The sequence below is a fragment of the Trichomonas vaginalis genome, chromosome I, assembly GCF_026262505.1.
Source record: "Trichomonas vaginalis G3 chromosome I, whole genome shotgun sequence".
Taxonomy (NCBI): domain Eukaryota; phylum Parabasalia; order Trichomonadida; family Trichomonadidae; genus Trichomonas; species Trichomonas vaginalis.
Window position 1 is genome coordinate 6,488,869 of NC_067203.1, and position 13,662 is coordinate 6,502,530.

Consider the following 13,662-nt stretch of genomic DNA (forward strand, 5'->3'; position numbering starts at 1 on the left):
TTAACAAATGAATTTATATCTTCTTTCATTAACATCTTCCGTATTCACTTCTTCATCCTGTGTTAAATATCCATGATAGTCCGTTATAATCTGTTCATCTGAACTTATATAATGAACATGGTCTTTATCTGCTTTACTATCTAATTTCTCATTAACATCATTCACTTCTAATTCAACTCTTCCGCCAGAACTCTTATTATCATTAATCTTTTTCATTAATTCAGTAATTACATCATAAAGACTGTATTCTGTTTTCGGTTCTGTAAATAATGAGTCGAAATTTCTTTTCATCATTACATCGCTGACATTAATTATATCAGCTATACATTTTTCATTTATTCTCTTCATTAGTTCTGCAATAATGACGAATATATAATCTGTTAATTTATTCTCTTCATCAATGGTTATAGAATGATTTGAAATCGAATCATTAACACCTCTAAATAAATCAATAACTTCAGGATACACGTTTTTAATGTCTCGAATAACCTGACCCGTATCCTGAAGTTCCTCTGTTTCTTCCTCTTCGTTTATGTCTCTAGCCATCATCAACGCAGCCATAACCGGAGGGTTAGTTGCTACCTGTTCGAAAATCTGTCCGTTATGTACGGTATATCTAAATAATTTCTTTGTATTTGTTAAAACATTTGAAACAAGTCTTTTAAAACCATCTACAAAATTTCCCGTTTCACCTAATGTTCTTGCAGCATCTACAAACTCACCCATTCCCGCTTTTGACCCCAAAAACGTCTATATTGCATTTATTTCACTCTGTATAGTTGTCCATTCAGCGAAACTAACACCCGCATTCGCTAAGTCGAAAATGAAACCCAGTGGATCGAACTTAATTCCACCTTCTTTTTCAATTTCAACGAACTCACTAACATGAGATTTTAAATATTCTTTCGTTAAAATCGTTTTTCCTGATGTCATGCTGTTAACGGAACTATCACCGTCAAAAGTTAACGAATTCAATTTCGTCATTGATGCTTTTATTTCATACACTGCTTTATTGATGGTTTTTGGCTCACCTTCTTTAGAAGTGTATGAAACATTAATGAATGAATTATATGAATTCATGAATGAGTTAAAATCAATGATTTTCATTAATGAAGCCTTTAATGATTCATTAACTGTTGAATCCCTTAATTCAATTAATGAACTGTCGTTAATGAAAGGTACGCTGCAAACCGTCGAGTTTGGATCAAATGCCGAAGTCGGTGAAGGAGTATTAATTATATAAGTCATTAAATCATTAAGTGATGTAAATAATGTTGTTGTTTTTGATTTAATTTCTTTAGCATCTGTTATATACGGTAATTTTATTTCTGTAGTTTCTGAATTAAAGATATTCGCTAAAATGTTTTGTTAACTGTTTTGAACAGCTGTATAAACCGTTGAATTCGGAACCCTTACGATTTCACCATCCTTAATAAAGGGCATTGCACATGGCGTAGTGCTTGGGTCAAATCTTTCGGGATTATAATTCAACATATATTCTAATGCTTCATAAACAGACCTATAAACCGTTGTATTATCTTTTTCAATAATTTCACCGTCCTTTATGAAAGGCATTGTGCATGGCGTTAATATTGGAATGAATTTTTCATATTCTTTCCACGAGATTAAATGTTCAGTTTTTCCGTCAGTGATTATTAAATGCTCATCATCAAATGAAAACGTGTATGAACCGAAAATTAATCTTTTCGCCCTATCAGCTTCATAAGAATATGCGGATATACTCATATTTTTAATTATAATAAAAATGTTGTTCTATTTGCAAAGTACAGACCTAATGATTACGGGACATTAAAATTACAAACTAACCTTGGTCTTCAGAATGAACCACTAGCTTTCAGAGTTCTTGATTTTAGTACTATCGGTTCATTTGTTATAACAGACGCTAACGATTTCATTACATTTGAAATTGATGGTATTAGTACTGAAATTCATTTTAAAGCAAGAAATAAATATGATATTGATACGTTAGAGAAAAAGATTCAGGATCTCATTGATGAAAAATTTAATGGAGCCATTAACTGTGAATTAACTGATTCAGGAATAATAAAATTTAGTTCCGAAAAAGAATTTAAAATTACTGATATGACTCATCGAGCACGTTTATTTCTAGGTGCTTATCATCAAGAATTACCATTAAAATCTTCTATTGAAAATCAGAAATATATAATTGAAATGAAATCTGCACCCTACATATGTTATGGAAACTGTTTATATGTTGAATCAAAAATAAGTAATGTAACAGGAATTTCAGGAGTTAATAATAAAAATGCTGTTATAGAATATAAATCGTTCTGTTACGCCGTTAATTCTGTATTCATGCCTAATTTCCCGATTTTATTAAGGCACGAAGGAAAATGGGTTCGAATTCAACCACACCATTTAAAAGATATGACATTTAGATTAGTTGATTTTCAAGGCGAACTAATTGAAATTAAAGCTCCTGTTCAAATGACTATAGAAGTTGATTTTTGGTCTAATATAAGAGCTAATGGACTAGATGATGAACCAGGGATAAAAATATAAATTTTAAATTAATTCGTTAAAACATATTTCAAGCAGAGTTTATATTTTGTTGAAAGTTTTGTGTATTCATTCGAATATTTATACTTAAACTCAACTCATGTAGTTCCTGGTGTTTCGATTATTCTAATATTACCGATTTTCATAAATACCGGCATCTGACCGCAGCATTCGATTTCGGGGTCGAGATAATCAATAACGCACTGTTTCCCTGTTATTCTTGATATAACATTTTCTAAATCCTCCTTTGTTAAAATTATTTGATTCTTACTAATAAGATTTGTCAAAAGCTTCTTATCGTCTTTGAGTAATATTGTTTGGTATAAATTAAGGAGGTAATGGTCTACGTTATCTGAAGTATTTGTTTGAATAGTTGAATAAGGATTATCTTGAGCATCACGCGATATGATTGGTTCTAATGGAGGTGGATATTCTAACTTAACTTCACTGTTAGCGTTTGTGTTTGAAGTTGTGTTTAAATTAACGGATTTTAGCTCCGGCTCTTTATCTTTCAAGTTTTCGGAGCTGTAATTTTTGATTATAATATTATTTGTCGTTCTTGAATCAACATTCGACGTCGGTTCAATAGGAACATTCACTGCACCGGCTAAGATGGATTTACTTCTCATTTTCTAGAGAATAAAAACCTTTTATTACTATAAAAATGAATAATATCTTTGATAAAGGTTTAAACGTGAAACTTGAAAATGAAAATCTTGTTGAATTCACTGAAACGGGCGCAGTTTATAAAGATGTTGAAGTAATAAATAAGAAGGCAAAAGTCAGAAGTCGAAATATGAATATCGATTATAAACCATTTACTATTTACGTTAATGATGGTTCTGGTGGTTCAAACATTAAATATGCAGAAAGTAATAGAGTTTATGCGTTAAAAGGTGAAGCACCATCAATTAAAAACAGTTATTCTAATCTTTATCCTCAAAAACTAACTAATCCAGAAAGTGTGGACATGAATGACACTAAAAATATAAACAGAAACGGTGATAGAGATGGATGGAATCTATTCACAACACCTCATCTAAAAATAAAGCTTTAAAATAATGTTGGTCTTTCCCAAGGTATATTTTTAACATTAATTGTATTAGTCATTATATGAATTTCTAAATATGAACGTGGTGAAATGAGTGATTTATAAGCATCCCAGATTTCATCAAAAGGTAATGTTATACCTGATTGCTTCCAAATTAATTCTATATCGTATTTTGAGAAACCTTGAAATATAACGAAATCAGTAATTAAACGTTTTATGTTTAATGCTAAAAACCTCCACGTTTGCATAAGTATTGCTACAGTCATGTGGTAATGTCTGACTTTCGTTATTAAATTAGCTAATGGTGAATCTGGTTTTGAAACTAAACCTTTACCAGCGAAATCATCACACACTAATAAAGTGTTTGAAGGATATTTTTTAAAAGGATATTTTGAAAGTTTCGAGAGAATGTAGTTTGTCAATCGTTTCATATCATACGTACCATCCTGCTGTCTCAAATGATGTTTATCAATAATTCTTTCCATTTCTTCCGATGTCTTTTGCATTCCTGATTGTATAAATTCAACTATTGCATAATATTTCTTCTTTCTTCTTATATATTGTTGAAGAAAAGAAATTAATTCGCTATCTGGAACTTTAATTACTGATGCCTGAACTTTACCCATAAACGTCTTCGCTGTTGAATCCATTGAGTCTGAAGTTGCTGATATAATGATTTGGTCATAATATGAATCAGAGCCTAAACGTTCAGTAATTAAAATATGACGAATTAAATTAAAAGTCTTTCCCGAACCCATTTTTCCGCAATAGAAATACACACCGTTTGAACAGAACTGATAATCCTTACTGAAGGGAAGAATTAATGAACTATTGAGTTTATCAGATTTTTCATTCATTTTTTCATCTACTTCTTCAAATAAATGTTTCATTTTATTATAATTAAAAATGCAAGTCAGAAATTTTGTTAATACCGTTCCCAGTCTTAATGATAAAAGTATTAAAATCTATTATGAGCACATATTTTCACAACCGTTTAAAATAATCAATGGTGAATACATTTATGAATACCCTAAACACTGGGTTGATTATAACACTGGCGAAAAAGCAATTGAAATAAGACAGATAAAAACCATTCCTGCAGGACGAACCATTGAATTATATAACTTTGGAATAATAAGAGATAATCATCAATATGATTTACAGATTTATATAGATTTAGACACAGGAGATGATATGACAGCATTTAATAAAAAGATTAAATCGGTTCTTATTGAACAGTTAAAAGGTGCCGGATATCCTCAACCTAATGAAGTTGATATGTTTTATAGTTTTGAAACTAATTCAATAGAATTTCGTGTTAATTCAAATTCAAAAGCTGGTTTCATATTTGATTTAAAAGATGGTGCTGTCGGTGATGAGATTGAAAATATATACACGAATAAAAATTTTCAAGAGATTACAGGAATTAATAATGATGAATGCTTTTATCGATTTGCTCAGTTCGGAGCAGAACAGATAACATTAAATGACCTCCTGGAGTACTTACCAAAATCAATTTCCATTAAAAATGATGATTATTTATTAACATCAATTTCATTTAATGGTGTTTGGTCCAGAGAAGCGGCAATCATTAAATCAAGTATAAGTGAATTCGCTGAAGATTCTATTTTATGTTTATCAAACTGTTTATATTCTCCGCCGAAGCATTATTCAATAACTAATTATGTTAATAAATTTAATATAAAATTAGTTGAACCATCGAGCCTAAAAGATATTGTCCTTCCTGATGACAGAAAAGATAGTATTATTATCGAACTCATATTAATCGCTTATTAAAATTTAATTATATATAAATGAGTTCAACGACTGAAAGCGCATGGGCTAGTTTTGATGAAGATCCTAAACCGCGGAATTATAATAGAATTGTAATTCCTGTAGGTCTTTTATTAGCTGCTGGTGCTGTAGCGGGACCATATTTATATAGAAATTTATATAGAACACCGATTAATTCAACTGCCGGGGCTGATCTTATTCCAACAGGTCTGAAAAAATCTACACCGATTCAAACAAGCCCGACACAGGAAAGGAACCGCGAACCACTCACACGTATTAGGTCTTTTATTAATTATTTAAAGAATAGAAGAAATTAATTTGTAATAAATGACGTCGTTAAATGTAAAAATAATTTGTGATGATATTACTATCATTGATGATGTAAGTGAGTGTGCTAATATAATTGATAGAATTAATGAACTAATAAAGAGGTTCAGTGGTGAAAAAGTCAGAGTTTCATTAACGTTTAGCTCCGATGAAAAATTTTATGAGTTAATCATTATGAGAAATGATTTTAATAAGCATTAAATGGTATTTTCAACACTATCAGCTTTGTATGGAGGTTATAAAGCTATTGACGGTTTAACTGGTGGAGCTGTATCAAAAGCTTTAAAAAATAATGCTGGAATGCTTGTGGGAGCTGCTGCCAGAAAATTAAAATCTGAAAAGTTAAAGAAATTAGGTAACTGGGTCGCTGACCAGTCGCAAAACCTTTTAGGTGAAGATAATGAAATATCTAAGCAGCTAAAAGATTTTAAAGGTCAGTTGAATGGCGAAGAGTTTAAATTAAATTCACTTAAAGAAAAGGAGAAACAGCCAGAATATCCACCAATTGAGGCACCGCCGATTAATTCAGCACCTGCGCCAGTAACTGCAGTCGCACCATATGACCCTGGCGGTTATGGAAGACCTTTTGACCCTAAAACAGGAGGTTCGAATTGGTTCCATTACGGTCGAAGATATATTTTAGCTAAAATCGCAAAAGCAAAGAAACTGTTAAAAACTAAAAAGAAACCAAGAGTTTTAAAGTAATTAAATGGTTAGAGATGTTCTCGAATACCCTGCACCACCTGAAACGCCTAACAATAATGATTTATATAATCGATTGAAAACTTTAGGTAAAGCGTATTTATGGTTTAATTATCCTTATCATATGGCGGCTTATAAACTTTATAAACACTATAAAGAAAGTAATAGACCTTCAACCGACCTAGTTGATCCGCAGGAATTAAGGAAAAGACGACGATAAAAAATAAAGTTAATTTTAAAAATATTTTTTATTTTTTACTTTTAATAAAATGAGTACTAAAATTACTGAAGCAACAAAACAAAAGTTTTTAGTTGAATACATTAAATCAGGAACTATTCCAGAAGGTTTTTATGTTCATCAAATGAAAGATGGTAGAGTTCAATTTAGAAAAATTAAGCAGCCATTAGATAAAAATGGTATTTTGAGAAAGATTAAATTATATGAAGATAATATAGCAGAACTGAAGAAGAAGTTAGAAGAATTCGAAAAATCAGATTAAGCCGCTTAGCGGCGAGATGGACTCAAAGAGTCCTCATGAAATAATAAATTTTATTTTTATATAAAATGAATTTTACTAATAAATTATTAATTATTGTTTCATTACTTCTCATCTCCCGTGAAGCTCGTTTATGGTATGAATCTATAAAAGAGTTTGAAGACAGCAGCGATGACATTCCTGAATCATGCCAGCATATTTACTGTTGAAAATTCACAAGGTTAGAAATGAGGTTAGATATCGGGTTAGATATACCCTAAAATTAATTTTATCATTTATGAAAAATTTAGTATATACAGAAATTAAAAAAATTTTGAGTTAATTTATTTTAAAAAAATTATTTTTTTACTCTGGGTGTTAAAATCTATGATAAAAAAAATAAATAAAAAAATTTTAACGTTAATTTTTAAAGTTTATTTTTAAAAAATTATTTTTTTTATTTTGTAAAGTGTCAAAAATTTTAACGTTAATTTTTAAATTTATTTTTTTTAAAATTATTTTTTTATTTTGTAAAGTGTCAAAAATTTTAACGTTAATTTTTAAGTTTATTTTTTAAAAAATATTTTTTTATTTTTTGTAAATGTCAAATGTATTTTACGTGTCAAACGGTTTTTGTAAATTCTAGTAATTTTGGTTCCGAGGGGCGTAGACCCTTGGTACCGAAATTATGGATACTAACTGCCTAGTTGCTAGGGTATAGTAGCTAGGCCGCATAATTATTATGCTTCTAGCGATATTAGTTATACGTTATTGCACGCATTCACTTATACTACCACTCTCTCGCTCCTAAAAAGTCAGATACTTCGTAATTACTAGAATAGGGCCAAGTTCTTCCGAGGCCTCTCATTGCATGAGAGACTTCGGAAGAGCTTGGCCCTAAAGCATCTCACTACGGCTCCCTGGTCTACAAAAGGCTAAAGAAACTACAATTTGAGTAGAGTCCTTCCGAAGTCTCCCATTCAATGAAAGGCTTCGGAGGAATTCTACTCCAAGGTAATGCGCTTGTAGTTTCTGACTTTCTATTGAACGAAAAATGTAAATTTACTCGAAAAGAGCAAAAGTTCTTCCGAGGCCTCTCATTGAATGAGAGACTTCGGAAGAACTTTGTTCTAGTGTAATGCGTGTATATTCTTGGGTCCAGGGAGAGCGAGAGAACTAGTTTGTAATTCGTTTTTGCTGAAGTTCTCCGGATTTCTCTCAATTGAGGAAGGAAATCCGGAAAACTTCAGCATGAGTTAATTGTGGTGTAACTCTCTGGGTATTTACCGGCCAGAGAGCGAGTAAAATATTAGAGAGCGCATAGTCTCAGCATAGGTATGCGCACTATAAATATACGTTATTTTTTACTTTCGTATGAAGAAATAGCTTCTCATTTTTATGCTTCTATATACTTTGTTACTAAGTAAATCGCCTATTTTCTTATTAAAGCCTAATTTTTCCACGGAGTAGGTGACAAAAGTGCATACTCTTAAACAACCGTCGGATTTCCGGGTGAAATCGTGACACACTTTCGTCTTTCGTAGGCGGTGGTGGTTGTTACAAAAGGTAACTTCGAATGTAGCGTGAAATCTGCAAAAAAAATTCTGAAATTTGAATGGAGAACACAAAAATTGAATAGTTTACGTCAATAAAAAAGAGAAAAATGAAGCCAATGTGTCTCGAACCTAGGACTTAGAGCAGCAATCCCACTGTTTATCCCATTACATATTACACTACATGCATCTCTCACCTCAGTGAATGAGATCAACTATATGATAACTTTTTCCCCATTATATTCTTGTGGAAAAGTGACAAATAACAACTTTGACCCTCTCTCTTTTTCCACGTGATTAAGAATCTCTGCATCCAAAAAATTCGTTTTCTGCGTTCAGAACGCGAAAACATGCAGTATATCTCAAGATAAATGGAAATCTTTCTCTTATATTTTCCAAAAAAAGGGGTTTTTCGAATTTTTGTCATCAAAATTGTTGTTTTTCTTATCAAATTTGAAAAATCAAGATTTTTTTTGGAGATTTTCAGCAAAACAAAACACGGTAGATAGATGTTATTTTATGATGTCTATCTGATGAAAAAAAAAAAAAAAAAAAAAGGTAGCGGGGCTTCCAGGCACTTCGTGCCTTCTAGCCCTGAAGATGTTTAGTATAAATGAAGTTTTTATTCGGAAAATTGTTAGTCTTCTGGTGTGAATTCGGAGGACTCTTCTTCTTCCTCTATTGCTTCTGAGAAGAAGCCTTCTTCTGGGTCGAAAACATTATATAATGTGTCGCTTTTCACAAATTATATATGTTTTCACGTTTTGTCACTTTTCTGTCACTTTTCGGGTAAAAACATTTTTATTATTATATATAAATGAATTTTACAAAACCACCGTTACCATTCTTTGGAAATAAGAGTAGATGTAAAGATATTATATTGAGAGAACTTAAGAAACTACCGAATGGTCTAACATTTGTAGATTTGTTCGGTGGAAGTTTCTATATATCCCATTTGTGCCATATAATATTTCCAGACTCAAATATTATATGCAATGACTTCGACAACTATATGGACCGTCTCAAACATATTCCAGACACAAACAATATATTGAAAGAGTTAAAAGAAAAGATACCTATAGGTAAGATGGAACGTATACCATTAGATAAGAAAAATATTGTGAGAGAGGTTTTGAAAAAAGCAGAATATATAGACTGGGATAGTATATCTGCTAGACTATTATATAGTGGTGCTATAAGAGTTCATGACATTGAAACACTTATGTCAAAAGTTTTATATCTTAACTATACAAATGTTTTCAAAGAGGACATAGAAAAATATATTGAGGGTATAGAGTTTGTGAGATGTCATTGGACAGATTTGTATGAAAAATATAAAGACAAGGAAAATGTTTTCTTTATAGTGGACCCGCCGTTCTATAACACATGGGATTTTCAATACCAAGTAGACTGGACTTTGAGAGACTCTTTAGAAACTTTAGACGTTTTACATAACTGTCCATGCTTTTACTTTACATCCGATAAAAGTGGTTTGGAAACCGTTATGAGATGGTTAGAGGACATACATGACTATGAGTTTATATATGACAAGATAGAATATGAGGGAGGTCCTATAAACTGGAGAAAGTGTCATAACAAAGAAATTTTATTAGTAAGTAAATGTGGTTTGAAATAGGACTACTTGTTTTAGGTTTTTTCCATTGTGTCATTTATTTATTTGACGTGGCAGAAAGATATAGAGAATATGAAGATGAACCAATGCCTGCAAATGTTCAGTATATGTACTCGTAAGAGATATTTTTATCTAATATTAAATGGACGCACAGAACTTAGCGAATGCACAGCAACCTGGACAACCAAACCCAGAGAATATTCCAAATGAAGTTAGAATACAAACTGCAATGGCAAACTATGGTCAAGTGCCAACAGATGTACAAATGCAAACTGCCATGTCAAATGACGCTGCGTTAGGTTTGCCACCATGGTATGCAAATATGAGATGGAAAGAGTTTTATACAAACCCTGAAGTGGGATATAAACAACTCTATGCAGATGACGCGAACACAGGAGTTGACCCAGAGTATGTTTTCTACCAGAGGAGAAATAGAATGTATGAGCTCCAGTTAAAGAATGCAATGGAACTCAGAAGGAAACGTAAGAGACTAGGCGGACATTAGATTTTTACATATAGTAAAATGGGTTTCTTCAGTAGTATTGGAAACTTCTTTCGAAATGTTGGAAGAGGTATATGGAATGGAATAAAAACCGTAGGAAGAGGAATTTGGAACGGAGTCAAAAATATTGGTAAAAGAGTAGGTCAGTTCGTTGGTATTATACCTAAAGACCCTGAACCAGAAGAACAAGCTCCTGTTATACAACAGCCTGAACCTGCACCACAGTCTAGTTGGCAACCAAATCCAACACCTCAACCGTATTAAAAAATTATATTTTTACCGTTCGATAGTAGTTGTATATGAAACTAAGTTCTAAGTAAAACGCATGGTATAATGGAATTATTCTTTTTCTTCCATCTGTAGTAAACCATACTTGAAAGTCTGAAATACTTCCACTTGGTGGTTCATATAACTTTGTAGGTTTTTCGTAAAAGTCATTTGCCAAGCATAAGAAAGAGTTTTGGGCGCCAGAAAATGAAGCATGAACAATAATAGCATCTTGGTCGAAAACATCTTTAAATAAATATGGTTCATCTCTTGCATATCGACTGTAAATATTTGCTAAAGGAAGTTTGACTTTCTGATTTAACATTCTTTGCAAATAATACCATGACATTGCAGTGAATTCTGTATATATTTGTTCGTCTTTATTTGGATTGTTTTCGTAGATTTGAAATGACACTTGTGAATTTTGTTTGTCATATACAATTCTCACATAAAGTGTGCTCTCGGTATTTGCATATTCATCAGCATATTTTGCATAACATGAATTTATTTATCTTCTATATTTTTTAACGCAGTCTGTAGAGAAGATGAAAGGTCAACTTGTATTAGCTCAATTTCTTCCCACATTTTTCGTTTCCCTTCAGATTATAATCTATATGAAACCTTACAATAAATGGAAAACTTTTATCTTCTACAGACACAAATTTTATTCTACGAAAGCCAATAGCTTTTGTGACAGATGGGTCTCTTAGCCATCTTAATGGGTAGTCAAAACGATAGCCTTCATGCTTTACGGTCTCTGTCTCAAACTTTTGACCGACATTAGTAAAAAGTTCATCTAATGGTTTAGTTGTAGCAACTCTAGAATTTTCTTTTTCTATTGGAAGCATATTTTATCTAGAATAAAAATGTCGAAAGATATTGCTTCCATGAGAGAAATACAACACAACCGACAACTCATTATGCAAGCTCTAAATAAGAACACAACAAACTTTTCAAACTATTCTAAGATATCTGAGTCATTGAAAGAAGGAAACTTAAAACTGACATTAAACCCAATGACAGATGAGTTTCTATTTCAAGACAAGAAGAACAATACTGTCTGTATAAATCCAACAAAAGGAACTTTAAACGAGAAACCTATAAATGAACTTCTTTTGAAAGCAGATGTTGACAACAAAGCTGACAAAGAATATGTAAACGATGCAATAGCAAAAGAAGAAGAAAGAGCTAACAATGCTTATGCAACAAAAGAACATACTCATCCTGAACTAGCAGACAAAACATATGTTGACAATAAAATGTCAAGTGAAGTGACAAGAGCTGAAAACGAATATTCTAAAAAGACTCATACACATTCTATATCTGAAATAACAGACTTACAAGAAACCTTAAACAGTAAAAGTGCCGTTGGACATACACATACCATTGCAAATATTACAAACTTACAAGAAACCTTAAACAGGAAAAGTGACGTTGGACATACACATACATCTTCTGAAATAACAGACTTAAACGTTAGCCTTGAAAAGAAAGCAGACAAGAACCATACACATAAGTCCTTCACAACTGTTGGTATAGAAAGTATTGAAGGAACGGTTGAAGAAACTGGTGGGGATGTATTATATTGGAAACCTCCTAACTTTCCACAAGGTTTAACATCGGATGACGACATAACGACGATGGGAAACATTAGATGTAAAGATGTTTATGTCATGAAGGATGAACATAATATTAAATTCACTGCTCAAGATTTATATGACAAGAAAGCAGACAAAACAGAGCTTCAAACATTAAAGACTGAAATACTTCAAACATTATATCCTATAGGCTCTATTTATACGTCAATGAACTCTACCAGACCAGAAGTAGTACTTGGTTTTGGAACTTGGACTCAAATAGTCGACAGGTTTTTGTATTGTGCAAACTCTTCAAAGGAAACAGGTGGAAGTAAAACGATTTCAGGTGAAAATTTACCTGCACACAGTCACTACATAGATTTAAGTACATCTCAAGCAGGTTGGCATAAGCATAGATATTGTGATTGGCACGCAATGATAAAAGGTAAAGGATATGATGTTAAAGACAACGTTCAGTTTGCTATAGATTGTTACTGGAGTAACACTGAGGGAGGAGGAAACCATACACATCGCGTTACAGGATATACACAAACAACGGGACAAAGTAAAGACTACATGCCACCTTACATGACAGTTTACGCATGGTATAGAAATGCTTAGTCGTCATTTTCAACTTCTTTAGCATATTCGTCAGGAGTTGTCTTATATTTGTTAGGAACTGTCTTTGAAAGTATACCACCTTGAACTTTGACAAGTTTGAAACGAGGTCTGACAATAGTAGTTTTATCTTCTGCTTGCAGTGTGTACATTTTGCCATGTTTGCCTAAAACTTCATAATATTCTCTTGTATACTTTCTTCTATTTTACGAACACGAATGTGAGTACCTGTCGAGTTCCCATTGTTGTCATAGTCAATAGTATTTTCATATGGGTCGCGTTTTAGGTATTTCTATTTTTACTTTGTCACCCTTCCGAAGTTTTGAAGCCCGGCATTCTTTCTTGTTTGTCTCTTTTGACTAAATTATTAAATATATAGTCTTTCTCTAAGTCAGGGTTGTTTTTCATTTCTTCGGGGGAGTGGTTTCCCAAACCTTTTTGTTTACGGTTATTGTAAATATTTAAAACTTGTCTCATCTTTGCCATGGAGAAGTGTCTATACTTGTCGTCATATGACATTTCATTTGCTTCACCACCTTGTGGTTGGTTTAAGTCTCTTAATATTTTTTATACAACGTCAATGACACCAAGAGCAGAATGGTTTTGGTCGACAATGAAATA

At 32.1% G+C, this 13,662-nt stretch overlaps 10 protein-coding genes and 1 pseudogene across 11 annotated transcripts, besides 5 other annotated features; 7 read left to right on the forward strand and 4 right to left on the reverse strand.

The window, feature by feature from the left end:
* Positions 1-726, reverse strand: TVAGG3_0940120 (uncharacterized protein; the record flags this gene model as incomplete). Its single annotated transcript, XM_051252879.1, has 1 exon — positions 1-726. One exon carries the CDS (start codon positions 724-726, stop codon positions 1-3), a length of 726 nt encoding a protein of 241 aa, XP_051078453.1.
* Positions 1-5,386: part of a mobile genetic element that runs on past the window's edge.
* Positions 751-1,248, reverse strand: TVAGG3_0940130 (uncharacterized protein; the record flags this gene model as incomplete). The annotated part of the gene is made up of 1 exon (XM_051252880.1): positions 751-1,248. One exon carries the CDS (start codon positions 1,246-1,248, stop codon positions 751-753), a length of 498 nt encoding a protein of 165 aa, XP_051078454.1.
* Positions 1,369-1,746, reverse strand: TVAGG3_0940140 (organellar and viral DNA polymerase type B; the record flags this gene model as incomplete). The annotated part of the gene is made up of 1 exon (XM_051252881.1): positions 1,369-1,746. The coding sequence occupies one exon, from the start codon at positions 1,744-1,746 to the stop codon at positions 1,369-1,371; it is 378 nt and encodes a 125-aa protein (XP_051078455.1).
* TVAGG3_0940150 lies at positions 1,766-2,544 on the forward strand (annotated as a pseudogene). Its single transcript has one exon. A coding segment is annotated over exon 1 (779 nt).
* Positions 2,640-3,170, reverse strand: TVAGG3_0940160 (uncharacterized protein; the record flags this gene model as incomplete). Its single annotated transcript, XM_051252882.1, has 1 exon — positions 2,640-3,170. One exon carries the CDS (start codon positions 3,168-3,170, stop codon positions 2,640-2,642), a length of 531 nt encoding a protein of 176 aa, XP_051078456.1.
* TVAGG3_0940170 (uncharacterized protein) lies at positions 4,499-4,948 on the forward strand (the record flags this gene model as incomplete). Its single annotated transcript, XM_001327918.2, has 1 exon — positions 4,499-4,948. A coding segment is annotated over one exon (450 nt), but the record flags the coding sequence as incomplete, so codon positions are not given.
* Positions 5,387-5,914: 528 nt separating the features above from the next.
* Positions 5,915-6,418, forward strand: TVAGG3_0940180 (protein of unknown function, DUF4107 family; the record flags this gene model as incomplete). The annotated part of the gene is made up of 1 exon (XM_001285648.2): positions 5,915-6,418. One exon carries the CDS (start codon positions 5,915-5,917, stop codon positions 6,416-6,418), a length of 504 nt encoding a protein of 167 aa, XP_001285649.2.
* A 266-nt stretch (positions 6,419-6,684) lies between these two features.
* On the forward strand, positions 6,685-6,915 carry TVAGG3_0940190 (uncharacterized protein; the record flags this gene model as incomplete). Its single annotated transcript, XM_001327919.1, has 1 exon — positions 6,685-6,915. One exon carries the CDS (start codon positions 6,685-6,687, stop codon positions 6,913-6,915), a length of 231 nt encoding a protein of 76 aa, XP_001327954.1.
* An 815-nt stretch (positions 6,916-7,730) lies between these two features.
* Positions 7,731-7,791: a mobile genetic element.
* A 153-nt stretch (positions 7,792-7,944) lies between these two features.
* Positions 7,945-8,352: a mobile genetic element.
* Positions 8,353-8,355: 3 nt separating this feature from the next.
* Positions 8,356-8,385: a mobile genetic element.
* A 595-nt stretch (positions 8,386-8,980) lies between these two features.
* Positions 8,981-13,662: part of a mobile genetic element that runs on past the window's edge.
* On the forward strand, positions 10,220-10,582 carry TVAGG3_0940240 (uncharacterized protein; the record flags this gene model as incomplete). The annotated part of the gene is made up of 1 exon (XM_051252883.1): positions 10,220-10,582. One exon carries the CDS (start codon positions 10,220-10,222, stop codon positions 10,580-10,582), a length of 363 nt encoding a protein of 120 aa, XP_051078457.1.
* Positions 10,601-10,843, forward strand: TVAGG3_0940250 (serine threonine-protein phosphatase family; the record flags this gene model as incomplete). Its single annotated transcript, XM_051252884.1, has 1 exon — positions 10,601-10,843. The coding sequence occupies one exon, from the start codon at positions 10,601-10,603 to the stop codon at positions 10,841-10,843; it is 243 nt and encodes an 80-aa protein (XP_051078458.1).
* Positions 11,713-13,044, forward strand: TVAGG3_0940260 (phage tail repeat-like family; the record flags this gene model as incomplete). Its single annotated transcript, XM_001328338.2, has 1 exon — positions 11,713-13,044. One exon carries the CDS (start codon positions 11,713-11,715, stop codon positions 13,042-13,044), a length of 1,332 nt encoding a protein of 443 aa, XP_001328373.2.